Source organism: Hyla sarda, chromosome 7 (genome assembly GCF_029499605.1).
Source record: "Hyla sarda isolate aHylSar1 chromosome 7, aHylSar1.hap1, whole genome shotgun sequence".
Taxonomy (NCBI): Eukaryota; Metazoa; Chordata; class Amphibia; order Anura; family Hylidae; genus Hyla; species Hyla sarda.
Window position 1 is genome coordinate 187456528 of NC_079195.1, and position 17791 is coordinate 187474318.

The following is a 17791-nucleotide window of genomic DNA, read 5'->3' on the forward strand; positions in this document are numbered from 1 at the left end:
TGGTTCCCTAACCGTGCATGTTGGTTGGCCATAAGATGTGACAGGTATATATATATATCCCTGTAATGGCTGCAATGGCGTTTCACCTGAAATGAGTTAATAAAAGCGTAAGTGAATAGTGAGATCCTTCCTTAGTTTTGAACAGCAAGTGGCCATATAATAAAATAATAATAATGATATTCTAATATACTACAGAGTGCAGAAATCTCAAATATATAGCTATGGACTGGATATAAACACCTCCTCTGATACTGCCAACATATAAACTATAGTAAAAGGTATATATACAAATTATGGCATCTTTATAACAATATTCCAGTGGATTTTCTTTTCTTTTTTTTTTTTTTTTTTTTTTTAATGGGAGGAACAAAAAAAAAAAAAAAAAAGGTGTTAGGCCATTTGCTACCCGAAACAATGACTTCATTCTAATTCTGGATGAAAGCTTTTATAATGCAAATGCCGTCACGTGGCCCCGTGGTACTGTGCCATGAATACTTTGCTGGTTGCGGGAGTAGATTTCTCTCTGGATGTACGGTTCTGAGATGCCAGGACAGTCCTCCACACCAGTGTTTCCCAAGCAGGGTGCCTCCAGCTGTTGCAAAACTACAACTCCCAGCATGCCAACGGCTGTCTGGGCATGCTGGGAGTTGTAGTTTTGCAACAGCTGGAGGCACCCTGCTTGGGAAACACTGCTCCACACCATTACGTGATCAGAATACCTTGCCCAGGCATCTGCGCCCCCCAACATTGCTGCAAAGCTTTAGTCCGTTTACAATTACATAGACCAGCTTATGGCAGAGGAGGGAAATCTATTCTACTTTCCCAGTCTCTGCATTACAGGACCCTTCTATACAGCAAAAGATCAGAAGCCCATGCCCTGATATTTCTGAGGGCTCTGCGCTGTCAGGGATAATACTGGCTGTATGGCTACATTATAAGGCAGGAGGCTGGGCAGTGGGTTAGTCAAAGGGAACGGAAGGTTAACAGAGTGTAGACAAGGAACACGTGCATTCCAAAGACTTTCGGGGCTACAGGCCCAACTTTTCTAGAAGGCTGAAAGCATAGCTTTATTAACCACTTCCGTGCTGCAGAGCACTAGCATGTATATCACTGAAGACTGCAGCCATCACTGAAGCAGTTAACCCTTGCTAGAAACAGTCCCTTGGCTAATCACTGCATGGCACCGTGGCGTTACTGCGCCGCGCGGAGAGGCCCGAGCATTTGTTTCTCTCACCATTACAGCAAACCTCTATTTTCTCTCTGTAGTAGCAAGAACAACAACACTCAAATGGATGCCTCTTGTACACAGAGTACGGTGGTAGAGTTCAGGTGAAATAATACAGTTTTAAATTCTGCCCCCTTAAAAAGTTCAATATGTGGAGGGCATGGAGTGATCGAGGTGTAGGGCAGATAGTCTGGGGTGGGTGAGTAATAAGGCACTTCACAGCCAAACATGGAGGTTGGTGAGGAAGGAAGTGTGGCTGAAGTCCTTCCTTTTTTTTTTTTTTTTTTTGCCAAGCACTTAGGGCTTCTCAATAATGGGGGTATTGTAGCAGCCAGGAGGCAGAGTGTTTTTAATGTCTTCGAGATTATCAATGTCTTTCAGGATCTGGTCAATGTCGTGTTGGTATGACAGAAGGGCAGCATCTTGCAGTCGCGCCGATTCCTCCAGCTGTGCCACCTTCCTGTCCAGATCACTCTCGTTGAGCTGTTTCTTTGCGTCATCTAGTGTCCTTTCAAGCTCGTTGAGTTGTCCGACATCCACAGAATCCAGTTTACCTGTTGTACAAAACAATAAAATAATTTCTGCAATTTAGTGACTGGTCTATTTTGGGCCTTAAAAACAGGAATTTTTGACATCTCATACAGACATTTCAAAAGTTTTGATCAGACGGGGTTTGGATGTTCAGTATGTTAAAGGGGTACTCCTATTTTTTTAAATGAACTGGTGCCAGAAAGTTAAACAGATTTGTAAATTACTTCTATTAAAAAAATCTTTACCCTTCCAGTACTTTTTAGCAGCAGTATGGAACAGGAAATTATTTTCTTTTTGAATTTCTTTTTTGTCTTTTCCACAGTGATCTCTGCTGACACCTCTGTCTGTGTCAGGAAGTGTCCAGAGCAGCATAGGTTTGCTATGGGGATTTTCTCCTGCTCTGGACAGTTCCTGATATGGGCATCAGGTGTCAGCAGAGAGCACTGTGGACAAGACAAAAAAATTCAAAAAGAAAAGAATTTCCTCTGTAGCATACAGCTGCTAAAAAGTACTGGAAGGCTAAAGATTTTTTAATAGAAGTCATTTACAAATCTGTTTAACTTTCTGCCAGCAGTTGATTTAATAATTTTTTTTCCCCACCGGAGTACCCCTTTAAGGAGGGGCAAGTTATTTAGGTGTTTTAGTAATTGTTGATAGGGAGTGGCAGGTGTATTGCAGGCACCAGCCATTGCAGCTTTTCATATCAGGTGTGGCACCAGTTTTACTGCAATTTTCCAAGTTTTAGCACAATTCCCACATTCCGTTTCCACATGGGGTGGCTTGTTTTTCAATCTTAAATCATCTTGTTCACTGGTACAATCTTTTAGAGGAAGCATACCTGCAAGTCAATGGTTGAGTTTATTTAAACAAAGCGAGTCATCAGGAAATTAACTCTTGTTTAACTTGAGTGTTTAAGTTAATATTTGTAAATTACTTATTAAAAAAATCTTCATCCTTCCAGTAATTATCAGCTACTGTATACTCCAGAGGACATTGTGTAGTTCTTTTCTGCCTGACCACAGGGCTCTCTGCTGACACCTCTTGTCTGTGTCAGAAACTGTCCAGAGTAGGAGCAAATCCCCATAGCAAACCTCTCCTGCTCTGGACAGTTCCTGAGATGGACAGAGGTGTCAGCAGAGAGCACTGTGGTCAGACAGAAAAGAAATTCAAACAGAAAAGAACTTCCTCTGTACTATACAGCAGCTGATAAGTACTGGAAGGATTAAGATTTTTTCATAAAAGTCATTTACAAATATGTTTATAACTTTCTGGAGCCAGTTGAATTGAAAAAAATAAAATAAAAAAAAATAAAAAATGTTTTCCACTGGAGTACTCCTTTAAGTTGATATTTCCTGTTCTGTACAGATGACTTCTCAGTAGTCTTATAGAGAAGATTACTGTGAAGGGCGACACCAGCATAAAGATAAAGCAGGATCTGCCTTCCTCCTCCCGGTTGCTTAAGTCATGCCGACTACGAAATGGGTATGATTGCGCTGAGCGCAGGATCTTAGTGTCCATTTTGCCTTATGTATTGTGCTGCAGTTCTATCCGCACCTCCGCTGTATTTTTTGGCTACTGCTTTTCCCACGATACTATGCTCTGGATTCACTTACATCACTAGTGCCGCCCTTCACTGTGTCTATTGGACGGGTCCCCATAATAATGTAGTAAACATGAGAACGTTTTTAAATCAGAAATTCGAAACAGACTAGAAAAAAAAAACAACAACCTGTATTTATATCTATAAATATAGGTGACACATTCCCTTTTGGAGTTTGTAATGATCTACACATCTATGGTTTACCAGCCTCAGAATAAAACCCAATATAAAAAGATACACTTGATCCAGACAATCACAAAGTCTCAAAAGTTTTCTTACCAAGTTGTCCAAGCAAGTCATTAATAATTCCAAGGACATTATTGACAGAGTTCTTTGCTTTCTTTGCATTATCTTCTGCTTCTTGTGCGGCTTGGGTGGCCTGAAATTAAAGTAGTGTTATTAGTTCCTGGAGGCACCTATCATATGGCACCCACCCTTCCTAGGATGGAGACTTCCTTTTACTTACCATGCCTGCCATCATCATGTCTTGGTCTGCTTCCGTCTGCTTCTTATTTAGCTGGTTCTCTGCATCTTGCAGCTGACGCAACATATCTTGCAATTCTCCATCTAAATCGGTGACATCTTTAAAAGTCTTGTCAGCGTCGGCTTTGGCTGCAGCAGCATTCTGGACAGAAGATAAAGACAAAGAGGAAACCTGTGACATTCAGCTTTCAAATAGTTCCCAAAAAGTGCACCTGAAGACAACCACAGCGTGAAAGACCATGCTCAATTCTCCTTCCCAGTTTCCAAACACCTGCACTTAGTATCTATTAATTCTCTTGGTGTGGCTTCACTATTTAAAGGGGTTATTCCAGCTTTATACATCTTATCTCCTATCCACCCCGATCTCTGTGCAGCCCCCGACATACTGTGCCGGGCGCTGCCTCAGAGAAGGGGACGTGATGTCACAGCCAGGCCCCCTAGTGACATCATGGCACACCCCCTCCATTCATGTCTATGGGAGGGGGAGTGATGGCCGTCACGCCCCCTCCATAAACATGATTGGAGGGGGAGGTTTGCGGGGGTGTGACATCACTATTGTGCATGGCCATGACATTACGTCCCAGTCTCTGAGGCAGCGCCAGGCACAGTATGCCGGGGTCTACACCGAGATTGTGGGGGTCCCCAGCGGTGGGAGCCCTGCGATCATACATCTTATCCCCTTTTCTTGGGTATAAGATGTATAAAGCCGGAATACCCCTGTAAGGACTATACAGGTTATATGTGCGTATGAAGGTACTGGCCACACACTCACTTGTCTCAATGTAGCAGTTTTGCTCTATGTAATTTTGGCTTCTGATACAGCAGAACAGAGTATAATAGTTACTTCTATTAATAGTCCTTTTGCCAGCAGTTAGACAAGTGGTGATTTCATCTCTCCCCAAGCAAACATCTCCTCAGCTGGTAATGACAGGATTGCACAAAAGCTTGGAGAGAAGTGAAGAGTAATATGGGCATCTAAAAAATAGATTTATGTATTCACAGAAAAATCCCACATTGGATGACAGCACCACAGGTATAGGCCCTTGCCACTAGGTGGCGACACTAGGCAGAAAAAAGGTGTTGGCTCTGCCTAGGCAGGCTGTACCCCTTCTATTCACACTAGGCTAATTAGGAGGGCAACAAGCAGGAACCAACATATGTTTTTTTTTTTTTTACTTCCCAGGCTAAGGCCATTTGTTGGTTCCGTTTTTTTTTTTTTCCCACAAACTGGTTAGCGTAGTGTTACTAGGAAGCCTAGGTGGAGCATACACCTTTCTATCTAGGGTTGCCACCTAGTGGCAAGGGCCTATAAAAGGAGATTTTTTTTTAACACTTAACGTAAAATCTCTTTCTCGAAGGATCCATTGGGGGACACAGACCGTGGGTGTATGCTGCTGTCTCTAGGAGATGTGACACTATGGCAACAAAAACAGTTGGCTCCTCCCAGCATGATATACCCGCCTTCAGGCTCTGAGCTAATCAGTTTAAGTTCCAGAGCAATAGGAGAATAATAGGTCAAGAAAAACCCCAAACTGTCCGAGAACCAGAAGAAAAAACATAACTGAACACACCCTCGGACAGAGAAGCAAGGAAAATCCCAAAAGGGTGGGAGCTGTGTCCCCCAATGGATCCTTCGAGAAAGATTTTACAGTAAGTGTTAAAAAAATCTCCTTTTCTCTATCGGCTCCATTGGGGGACACAGACCATGGGGCGTACCAAAGCCGTCCCTTGGGTGGGCAGATAAGCAGTCAGGCAGACGGCCATTCCACTGCAGCCTGCAACACTTTACGGCCCAGAATAGCATCAGCCGATGCGAAGGTATGAACTCGGTAGAACCTCGAGGAAGTGTGCAAAGATGACCAGGTAGCCGCCTTGCAAATCTGCGAGGCCGAGGCTCTATTCTGGAGAGCCCAGGATGCCCCAAAAGAACGGGTAGAATGAATGAGCCACAACCCTGAAAGGAGAAATCTTCCCCTTACAGCTATAGGCCTCCGAAATGGCAGACCGAATCCACCGAGAAATGGTGGCCTTAGAAGCAGGTTGTCCCTTGCGACGACCTTCCGTAAGGACTAAAAAGGAATCACACTGACGAAACGAAGAAGTGATGGAGAGAGAAGACCGAACAGCTCGAACTACATTCAGCTTGTGTAGTAAGCGCTCCTTAGGGTGAGAAGGAGCAGGACAAAAAGACGGGAGGACAAGGTCCTCATTGAGGTGAAAGGCCGAAACCACCTTAGGCAAAAAGGAGGGCTCTGGCCGGAAAACGACCTTGTCTTGGTGGATCACCAGAAACGGAGAACGGCAGGAGAGAGCTGCCAGTTCAGACACTCTCCGGATGGAGGTGATAGCCACAAGAAACACTACTTTCCAAGAAAGGAGGCGGAGAGACACCTCTCTAAGGGGCTCAAAGGGTGCACCATGGAGGGCACTCAGAACTCAAGTCCCAAGGGGGAGAAGGTGAGTGAGAGAAGGTGACCGCTAAGGAGGAAAGGCATGCGCCACTCCTTGCAGGAAGGTCTGGACAAGAGGATTAGAAGCCAGGGGCCTCTGGAAAGAACAGTAAGGGCCAAAACCTGACCTTTAAGGGAACTGAGAGACAACCCCCGTTCCAACCCCGACTGCAAAAAAAGAGAAGACTGAGAACCGAGAAGGTCACCGGGGAGAAGTTCTGAGCTTCACACCAACTAAAATAAGACCGCCCAGTACGGTGGTAAATTCCTGCGGAGGAGGGCCTACTAGCCTTGAGCATGGTGTGAATGACTTGGGAAGAGAACCCGCGGGCCCTCAAAACCGCAGTCTCAACCGCCAAGCCGTCAAATGCAGCGACTGTAAATTGGAGTGGCAAAGAGGACCCTGAGAGAGTAGATCCGGGCGTAGCGGAAGGCACAGAGGAGCGTCGTCCCGGAGCCTGACTACGTCGGCGTAACACGAACTTCGGGGCCAAACTGGAGCTATCAGAATGGTGGGGACGTCCCCTGTTTTGAGCTTCCTCAGAACCCTGGGAAGGAGAGCAAGGAGAGAAAACAGAGAGGACAGAGGAAACCCACCCCAAGGAATCCCAATGGCAGCCACGGCTAGAGCCAGGGTGTCCCGGGACCATCGATACAAATGAAAGAATCTTCAGATTGTGCCGGACACGAAAGGGTCACAGTCTAGAATGCCCCAGAGGATGTAGGTCTGCGCGAAGGCTACTGGATGTAGAGACCGCTCGCTGGGGTTGGCTGAGGACCGGCTGAGGAAGTCCGCTTCCCAGTGAGCACACCTGGAAGGAAACCGCCGAAAAAGACCGGAAACATACGTTCCGTCCAGAGGAGACTCTGACACCTCGACAACGCTGCCGAGCTGCGAGTGCCGCCGCGCAGACTGACGTCAAGGCGTTGTCCGACTGGATGCGGACCGAAGATGGGACTCCCCATGAAGAAGACAAGAAGAATCGCCCCCAGGTCCGGAAAGTGTATTGGAAGAAGGGCTACCCGGAGAGGCCAGAGGTCCTGAACCGACCAATCCCTGAACATGCCGCCCCAGCCCGACAGATTGGCAGCAGTCATGACTACCTGCCCGAGTAGGGAAGGAATGGTTACCCCTGAAGAAGAAGTGGGCAACGGAGCCACCAGAGCAGAGACTCACGGATCCGATGAGGGAGAGCAACCTTGCGACTGAGAAACACAGGAGATCTGTCCCATAGAGAGAGAGAACCGCCAGTTAAAGGGGACAATAATGAAAACTGAGCAAAGGGCACGGTCTCCATGGCTGCTACCAGCCGACCCAAGACTTCCATACAATTTTGTATGGAAACCGGGGCCCGAAGAGAGTGGACACCAGACAGGAGTGTCAGACGGTTGTCCGGCAGAAGACAAATTCGGACAAGGACCGCGGAAGTGAGGTCCCAGAAGATCAGAGACTGGGTGGGAGAGAGGAACGACTCGTCTCGGCTGAACATCCACCCGAAGCGATTCGGGGTCTGGAGTGTAAGACCCACAGTCCCTAGACTCTGATGAGAGCCTTGACTAGAAAGTCGTCCACGTAAGGAATCACTGAGACTCCGCACGATCACAACAGGACTATCACTGGTGCAGGGATCGAGGTGAATACCCGATGAGCAGAGGCCAGACCAAAGGGATAGGCTACGAGATGAAAAAGCCCCTCCGGAACCGGAAGACGAAGGAACCGCAGATGGCCGGGAAATATAGGAATATGAAGGTAGTCATCCTTGATGTCCAACCGAGGAAGAAACGCCTCTTGTGCCCTGGATGCCACGGAAGTGGCAGCGAAGATGGCGGTGAGACGCTTGAGGCCCAGAAGGGGCCGTACAGAACCGCCTTCCAGGGAGACCACAAAAAAAGGTGGAATAAAAGGCCCCGCAAATATTCCCCTGTAGGAACAGAGACAATGACTCCCTGGGCAGGGACTAGAGGGTCTCCTGAAACTGCTTCCCGGAGGAGGAGACCGTGGTGTTTGGGATTTCCTGAATGTGTGTGGTCCCGATGTCTCAAAAAAGTAAGAGACGACCACCCACCCAAGAAAAAACCTGCGGGTGGTGGCTGCACTCCATGTGGAAGTGGGATTGTGGTTACCCGATTTGGTCAGAACGGTTGGTGTCCGACTTCCAAGGCGAACGCGCCCGGAATGAGGTGGACCTCTTGTCCCGCAAAGGTGCCTGCCGAGATCCCTTATTGGGGCCAAAGGTCCGAAAGGAAGAGGACTTCCCCCTGGGAATAAAAGCAAGCTTTATCCTGAGACAACAAGTAACTTTTACCCCCCCCGGCGCCACAGAGATAATCTCGAGAAGGCGCTTGTCAAAGAGACGGGTACTAGTAAAAGGCAACTTGGTAAGAGACCCTTTTGGAGGCGGCATCCACATACCACGCCAAAAGCCACATGGAGCGGCGGAGGGCCGCTAGGGGACCCACAGCAAAGGCAGCACCACGGACCGACTGCATGGAAGCAGTGCACAGAATTCCGCAGCATTGGAGAACCAAGCAAGAAAGACCCTCCGGGTGAAATCCTGCCAAGATACCCAGACTGAGTTGTGGGCACCACAACAATAGGGAATTGGACCCAGAGCCTGCTGCATCCGAGGCAAACTCCGCCAAGGACTCCACCGTCTGATCCGTCGAGTCCTTGAAGGCAGCTGCCTCTACCAGAGGCAGTATAGTAGCCTAGAGAGGCAGGAAATTGGTGGAACCATTGAGAGAGGGGAAACCACCTTAGAGGCAAGGCCCTTGGCGAATGGGTAACGCACTTGCACTTGAACCCTCTTCATTCCAGTGAACCTCTTGTCCGGATGTTTGCATGCAGATTCTAGAAGGATGTGAAGTTCAGCGTGAGAGCTGAATCCTACAGGTGCTGGTTAAGCACGATGAAAGGATACTTCAGGATTAACGTCCGAAGATCCAGGGTCCTCTAAGTGAAGGGTGTTTCTTATGGCCGCAACCAATGAGTGCACCGTTTCAACCATAGCCGAGCGGTCCTCTGAGTCAGATGCCGATTCGGAAACCTGATTCACCAGTTCACCAGGCGAAAGTGAACGCATGGAGGTAGCCCTGAAGGGGGGCAACCCTGACCGGGTACGCGGCTCTGGCAGGGTAGAGCGGCGATTCCGTAAACGTCCTCTGGAGGAGCGACGTCCGTGACCAGATGACACGGGGAGGCGAGACCCACGGAGGGATGCCCACGCCTACCTGGAGACTCAATGTAAAAGTCAGACAAACACCCCTAGTATGCTTCGAGAGAGAGCGTGAGGCTTGTGTAAAAGAGGAGCGGGACCCGCCAGAGGGTCGGCGCAAGACCGACCTCTTCCAGGTAGACACCTAGTCACGTGAGGCCTCAGCCACCACAAGGGGGACTTGAGTCAATTCAGCCATAAACTGGGATAGGAAGAAACCCCAGGCTAAAGGGGAGGCCGAATCCACCGGAATTGTAACATCCGGGGAAAATGGGCGATCTGGAGGAGCAGTGGAGCAGGCAGAGTCAGTGGGCATTGTAGGAATAATATGTTATTGTGACAAAATAGAGACTAGCAGTCTAGTTCTCAGTATAGAGGGAGGGCAGAATAGCATCCCCTATGGCAGGAAAAGAGTGAACCCCTGAGAGGGGTGTTCCCAGAGCAGGGGCACTGCCGATCGGCCCCCGCCACCAGACACGCGCGCGCTGATTGGAGGGCGATGCGCGCCACCAGAAGCTCCGGCGGCCCTGTGGGCAGAGTTACCGCACAGCCGTCGAGAAGAACCAGAGTAATGGCGCCTCCACCCCATGCCCCGAGCGCACATGCAGCCGCATATGCGCCCGCGGGGAAGTGAGCGGGCACCGCACATATCTCTCCCCCCCCCCCCCCCCCATCAGCTGCCAAGGTGAAGGAAGACGGCGCTTCAAGCGCCCGACAGTACAAATCACCACACACACTGCGAGAGAGCGCCCCCGAGAGTTACGGCCCCTAGGGGCGGAGCTAAGTACAAGTCAGGGACGAAGGAGTAATTGCGCCTGCTCCCTGCCCCGAGCGCATATGTAAGAACATACGCGCTCGGGGGAAGTAAGCGAGCGGCAGAAACACCGGGAGCAGCTGCCGGAGAAAATGAAAGTAAGCTGGCGCTCCGTGCGCTCGGCTAGAAAAAGTGCCGTGGCTGTCAGCCGCATATAAGGCGCTGCGGCACAGCCGCAAGTAAAACACAGTCTCACACAGAGCACTTACATACAGTGTAATAAAACACAGTCTCACACAGAGAGCACTTACAAACAGTGTAATAAAGAAATTATGCCCCCAAAGATGCCACTGCTCGCCCCAGTACCAGCCAGCCCCATAAACCTGAAAAGGTGGGCAAAAACTGAGGGTCTCCAGAGGTTGCACCTAGGGGAGAAAGGGTAATGTACTTACCTCAGTCAGAATAACTTACCTAATGGAGTCTTCAGTGAAGTCTTCAGTCAGCTATAGTTACCTGCATCACGCCTGGCTGCTATGCGCAAGCGAGGCGAGCAGGTAAATAGGGGGACCCGGACCCATGAGGTACCCCCCAAGCGCTGACCGTTGGCGAGGGGGGGTTAACAGCGCATATACGCAATGTCTGTGCCCCCTCATTCGCAATGGGGAAACGGGGAACCGCAGTCCCCACCTGAAAACAGAAAACAAAAGGAATAAAAAACTAACACGTCCCTATACTAGGAAAACAAAAAAACAGAAGACCTGGTCTGGAGCAAACCAGACCATGTCCATCTCCTTCAGACACTAAGCTTAAACTGATTAGCTCAGAGCCTGAAGGCGGGTATATCCTGTTGGGAGGAGCCAACTGTTTTTGTTGCCATAGTGTCACACCTCCTAAAGACAGCAGCATACACCCACGGTCTGTGTCCCCCAATGGAGCAGATAGAGAAATGTGATTTGTGTGTCCCCTAATGCAATCCATGAGATAAAACTATTTCAAAGTGCTCGTCTTTCAAAATTTGCAATAGATATGCTGCCTGATAACCCCACAAGAATGACTGTGCTTTATTTTTCACAATTATAATGATAATAAGCAAGTCATCCTAAACCCTATATTCATTATAATGGTAGCAGACTCAGTTATTGTCCAGATACATCTAATATGTACCGACATCTTTACCAGGAAAAAAAAGGTGAAAGGCTATGGACATCTTTAAAAAGCATTTTTTTTTTATCTTGTTTTGCACTTAATATGGTACAAAAATGTTTTCCTATAAAATTTGGCTTAGTTTCTCTTCTACGGCCTCTACAGCTTGGTGTGCTTCCTCTCTACACTTCTATACAGCCTTTATGATTTTTCCCTTGTAGACTGCCTTCAATCCTCTCCCTTATCTCTATGTGAGCTGTCCTCCAAGTATTCTCTCCCCTCCAGTCTACTCAGCTACATAAGGCTGCATTCACACCAAGTTTTTGCAATACAGTTCCCGTATACGTTTTCAATTTGAAAACCGTATGGAACCATATTGAAAACCGTACGCATTGACTCCAATGAAAACCGTATCCAGTTGCATCCGTTTTGCGTCTTGTACGGCTTTGTCCGTTTTTTTTTCCTGTACCGAAAACCTTAGCCTACCACGATTTTTGGTCCGGGTGAAAAACAGTTTTCTTTACATGGGTGTCAATGGGAACCGTACAGAACGAACCGTATGTGCGTACGGTTCCATCAGGTTTTCACCATACGGTTTTTGACTTTGCACAGTTTTTTTCTTGGAATTTCAATCAAACAAGTGAAACTTTTTTCATAATGGAGTGAAAAAGTTAAAAACTTGTACATTTTTTTTTTCTGAAAAAACAGATGCAAACGGACATTATTTTTCAAACCATATACGGTTTTTAACCGTATACGGGTTTAAATTTGTACACGCATTTTAATACATTTTAGTCCGGTTTTAAGGAATCCGTTTTTCATCAAAAACCGGATACAGGATCTGTAGTGCAAAAATGTGGTGTGAATGCAGCCTAACCCCACTTCTCTCCCTGCTGTTACCTACAACACTGTCAAAGCAGAAAGCATTTCTGATGGACCTATGGCTCTCAGAGTAGCGACTAAATAGTGGGCCATTTTTAATATAGACTATTTAAAAGGGAGCTTCATTTTAAATTCAGAAAAACAAATCAACAACAAAAATAATTCAAGGCGCCCATAGCCTTTAAGTCATCACAGACTGCGCTCATGCCCACCTTTTGGACGGTATTGGCAATTTTCTCTGCTTCCTCAGCTTTGCTCTTTGCTCCCCTGGCATCAGCATTGGCATTGCCCAGTGCACTTTCTGCTTGTCGAGTCTTGTTGTTGGCTTCAGCAATGGTCTGGGCGATTCCAGGGATTCTCCTCAGAGCGGCTTCCGCTGCAGTTTTATTATCATTAACTCGTTTGTCAAAATCTGAAGTGAAAATGAGTAAAGTGACAACCTTAATATATCATTCATATCATTTGCTGTAAATGCCTTAAGTGGGGACACGAAGACCCTTCAGAACGGCATCATCTAAATATGTCCTAACCTCTTAGGTTGGCCAATATGTCATTGGCCTCCTGAAGTGTAGTACGACCCTTCTTGGCAGCCTCCTCTGCTTGTGCCTTTGCTGCATCAGCCCGGGCCAGCAACTGGTCAGCCGTCTAAAGAGACACAGTATTATAATGCAGACATAAAATACATTCACTAATGGAAATCAAGTAAAATATCTAGGCAATCTCCCATTTAGATATAACATCAAGTTATAAAGCTCAACAAGACTCACACACAAACTCCCCTCCCTCAGAAATAGGGGGATAAGATGTTTGATCACGGGGGTCCTGCCACTGGGGACGCCCCCAAGCTCTCATGCAGCAACCACCTGTCTCAGCTGCACAGAGCGAAAATCGCTCCATGTCTGAAGACTCACGACCACGGGGCCGGAGTACCGTCACGTCACGACTCCGCCCCCTTTTGCTGTTACGCCCTGCCCCTCAATGCAAGTCTATGGGAGAGGACGTGACTTTTACTGTCATGCCCCGCCCCTCAATGCAAGTCTATCGGAGGGGGCGTGACGGCAGTCACGCCCCCTTCCATAGGCTTGCATTGAGGGGGCGGGGTGTGACATCATGATACTCCGGCCCCGTGGTCGTGAGTCTCCAGACACGGAGTGATCATCGCTCCATGCAGCAGAGACAGGTGGGTGCTGCATTAGAGATTGCGGGGGTTCTTTGGATAGGGGATAAGATGTCTTTGGGCAGGAGTACCCATTTAAGAGGATGTTGAGTACCCATGAAATGCAGTATATCGTAGGTGGAAAAGCCTTCAGGAAAAGGGGATGTGGCTGAAATCTAGGGAACATATTACAACATAAAAACTAATTATCTTTTAGAAACTAGAGCGCGCCTTAGTATGTAAAGCCTTATCTATAATATATGGACAAGCTGCACTCACAAAAGAAATGAGGCTCAGACATGAAATTTGCTGCAGATTCTGGACAGCAAATCTCCAGCAGGTTAGACTATGGTACATGTGGATTGGTTGTATTTATTCATGGTTTCTAAACTACAAACCACATGATGTGGAAAGATTTCACCCGGATTTTAAAATGGACAGTGTGCTCGTTTTTTGCGGACATGCTGAACATTTTCACCCATTCAATGTATAGGGGTGAAATCCACGTACAACATGGATTCAGCAGCGGAATTCCATACATTTGCAGCTAGTTCTAAGACTAGATGTGCATTCAGATGTGACAGAACTTTTCAGTCTGCTGAAAAGCCTCAGAGTGTAATGCTGCCTACTCTTCTGCACTCCAGGCCTTCACTTTTCATGCAGATGAAAGTGTCTTTTTACAGAGGACAGGGAAGAAGATATATAAAGAACTGATACATAAATCGTTCTACTAAAATTAGACAATTTGCTACCATGCAATGGAACAAGGTAACATTTTACTTTCTTAGATATGAGGTGAAAAGTGCTTTCAATTACGGTAAGCTGCAAATCTATAGTACTTTATTGTAGGACAATTCTGACTAATACACACAGGACTTATACAGATCTTGTTAAATATGTAAATAAATAAATAAGTAAATAAACTATGCATTGTTTCCAACAACCATATATGAAAAGCATAGGTTGCAACACTCAAGGCAGAATGGACTCACCTGCTGCTCGCTTCTGCCTTTGTCCAGCAGACGTTTGACCTCCATCTCCCGGTTTCTCATGTCCTCACGGAGATCCTCATAGTCTTTCAGCTTGCTATCAATCAGAAGATCTAAGTCTTGTGCCTCCTTCTGGATCTTTGTAGCCTCGTTCTGGAAGAATGCAAAGAAAGGAATTTGAAGGAATTTTTTTTCTTTTACTCAGTTTCTTAAGTAGTAGGCGTATCTTGCTAAAGCTATTGATAGACTGGTATTTCAAGGGTGTAATTTATCATTAGATGGACGCCTCTATTTTATGTCCCATTCGCTGATGATGCATAAACCATTAAAAGGGGTTTTCCGGTGCTTAGACATCTTATCCCCTATCCAAAGTATAGGGAATAAGATGCCTAATCATGGGAGTCCCGCCGCTGGGGACCCCCGTGATCTTGCACGCGGCACCCCGTTTGTTATCAGTCCCCGGAGTGTGTTCGCTCCGGGTCTGATTACGGACGATCACAAGGCCGGCGGCATGTGACTTCACGCTCCACCCCTCAATGCAAGCCTACGAGAGTGGGCGTGATAGCTGTCACGCCCCCTCCCGTGGGCTTGCATTGAGGGGCGGAGCGTGACGTCACACGCCGCCGGCCTTGTGGTCGTCCGTAATCCAGTATTATCCGGGATATTCCAGTGGTCTCCCAACTATGAACAACTAATGGCTGTCCAGGCATGCTGGGGATTGTAGTTTTCGCACCGTTTGGGGGGTCCACAGTTTGGGAGATCACTGGTATATGCATTCCAGTGGACCCGTATCATTGTATACTGAGATTCATAGGTAGTAAGGATATGACTACTGTAGTGGGAATAGGTATTCTGAAAATGTTATACCAGGCTGGAAAACCAACTGCACAGTATTGGACTTGCTCAGCACCTACAAGTGTCTGAACTTGTCGGGTTTAATCTCAATATATTAACGGAGAAACGCACATAGGAGAAACAAAGCTAGAAGAAAAATACATCTCTATGGAGTTTCTGGGCAGCTGCTCTGCGATGTCAGAGTGCACTCGCCGACTCGCAGGTCCCCTTGTATGGCTGCTCGTTGCGGCAGATTGCTGCTGTGAGCAGGCCAGGGGTGGAGCGAGGCAGGGGAATGGGGTGGCAACAGCTGGAGGCACAAAATGGGTCAGGTCACCGGCGGATCTGCAGCGTAAAATCCGCTTTCCATAGACTTCAAGGTTAAATTTATAATATCCGTTTCTCTTCCCGTTTTTTTGATGGGGAAAAAAATACTGCATGCTCCGTTAATTTTGCTGTAAAAAATACGGAAAAAAAACAAATGGATGCAAAAGGATGACAAAGAATTGTAAAACAATCAATGGGATCTATTTACAACCGTTTGTAAAACATTTGCAAAAAAGGCCTGACCGGATTTAATAACGGGCATGAAATAACGGGGTCAGACGTCAATGTGAACGAGCCCCTACATGCGATACAAAAGGACATCCATTTATTTTTACCCTGGACAGTGAACATTTTTATTCTGCTAAACTATATTCTATGATTGTTTTCTTTTTCTCCAAATAGGCAGAGGTCCACCTTACTGTGACAGCCTCTGGTTTTTGATCCTTGAAGTTGAATAACTCCCTGGATTGTAGTGTGTTTGGGGCTGAAACTGATAATATCTACATTACACATCTGCACATAAATCTTGTATTTCAAAGGATAAGCAGCCTATTTAGTCATTCAGACAAATCGTAGGTCTGGACCACATCTGTGCAGTTGCATGCATGTTACTTGCTGGCTCTGAAGAGTATTATTTCTTTTCAGAAGAGGATTATCAGACTCTGATTATTGGTCTTTAAATGTCCATGAAATGGCTTCAAAAGGGGGGGGGGGGGGGGGGGGATTAGATCTATCACTCAGAGCATTGTTCCCCAACCTATTGCAAAAGTACAACTCCTATCGGCTGTCAGGGCATGATGGAGGTTGTGGATTTTAGGATTTTAAACAGCTGGAGAGAACACAGACAGTATAGTTACATATCGTGGACATGTGAATATATATTCTTACAGTAAACATGTCAGCTTTTGAGCCCTTTTCTACCACTTTCATCTACTTGATAATTCCCACCGTCCTTACCTGTAGAGCGGTAGTGTCAATTGGTGGAATGCTGGTTAGGTTAGCATAGATCTGCAATGCCCTGTTTCCTGCCTCCTCAGCCTCAGCATGCACTTTGGTTGCTTGTTTCTCCAGCTCCCGGGAAAGATCCTTAGCTTGGTTATACCTTCATGGATGATAATAAAAAAACAACAACATATAAGCTAACTAGAACAACGTTATGCCCCTAAGGTAGACTTGCCAAAAAAAGCTTTAGGCTGGTGCAGATACATAAGGTGCTCAAACGTACTTCTTATTCAGTTCTTCAATATCCGCTGCAGTCTGGTTCTCAGCAGCCAGAGTCTTCAGGAGCAGGCGGTAGGCTTCATTTGCCGTGTCATTGGCTTCCTTAGCCATTCTCTCAATCTCCCGAGCTTCCTGGGTATGCCTGAAAACATCCATTTATTAGTTCATGCATATACAAAAGTAGTGGAAGAATAAAACATTCAGACTTAATCAGTCTGCAAACATTTTAAAATACAACCTTGCAGTAATAATATGTTCACGCTAAAGATGAGAGAATTACTAAAAAAAAAAACCTGACTACACAGAGTGTGTATGTAGTCTGTTACCATGGAGATACATAGCTCTGCATAGCAGGTACATCAAGATTTGGCAAAGCTACTTTTTTATTTTTATTTACAAATGGATGGAAAAGTGCAAACAGCTTTTTAAAGATACTGAAGACACCATATTTAAGTAACGTGTGTGTTTTAGAGTTGTGTGAAAATCCAAGTTCTCCCAGCCTGTCATAATTGGTCTTACAAAATCCTGTAGTCTAGAGAATCCAGTGGGGTTCATGAGTCTCCCCCCACTTTACAAGACATTATTTACCCCACCCCTGCAGTGTGTCTGTGCCTCACATTGCCCACCTCCTGCCCAGCGCGACTCACTTGGTGTCGCAGAGCGAGGAGCAGGCGGTAGCAACCGTAGTCCTGGTGTCACGGCGCAGACTCTGGGATAACGAGTGATGTCCCCCTGCGCAACGTCAGGGGCGTCACTTGTCATTCAGGGAGCTGGCCGCCGCAGCTCACTGGTTGAAAGTGACCGCACGCTGCTTGAGCAGCTTGGGTTGAGCTGCAGACACTCAGTGAGCTGCGCGACCGCGCCCGCCGCTAAGGTACAGAGAGGTCTGATGTTGAACTTTTATGATCTGGATGGGGGGGGGGTTGGTGGTTTTATGGGGGCCTTATATTCAGGGGGCCTTATATTCGGGGAGGCAATAGG

At 46.9% G+C, this 17791-nt stretch overlaps 1 protein-coding gene across 1 annotated transcript in view; it reads right to left on the reverse strand.

The window, feature by feature from the left end:
- Positions 1–323: 323 nt before the first annotated feature.
- Positions 324–17791, reverse strand: part of LAMC1 (laminin subunit gamma 1) — a 137537-nt gene continuing 120069 nt past the window's right edge. The window contains exons 21-28 of the mRNA XM_056531876.1: positions 16815–16952; positions 16547–16691; positions 14432–14581; positions 12814–12928; positions 12496–12695; positions 3823–3981; positions 3636–3735; positions 324–1779 (exon numbers count right to left, since the gene is read on the reverse strand). Coding sequence (XP_056387851.1) covers positions 1523–1779; positions 3636–3735; positions 3823–3981; positions 12496–12695; positions 12814–12928; positions 14432–14581; positions 16547–16691; positions 16815–16952 — 1264 coding nt within the window. The 3' untranslated portion in view covers positions 324–1522. The remainder of the gene's footprint in view (positions 1780–3635; positions 3736–3822; positions 3982–12495; positions 12696–12813; positions 12929–14431; positions 14582–16546; positions 16692–16814; positions 16953–17791) is intronic.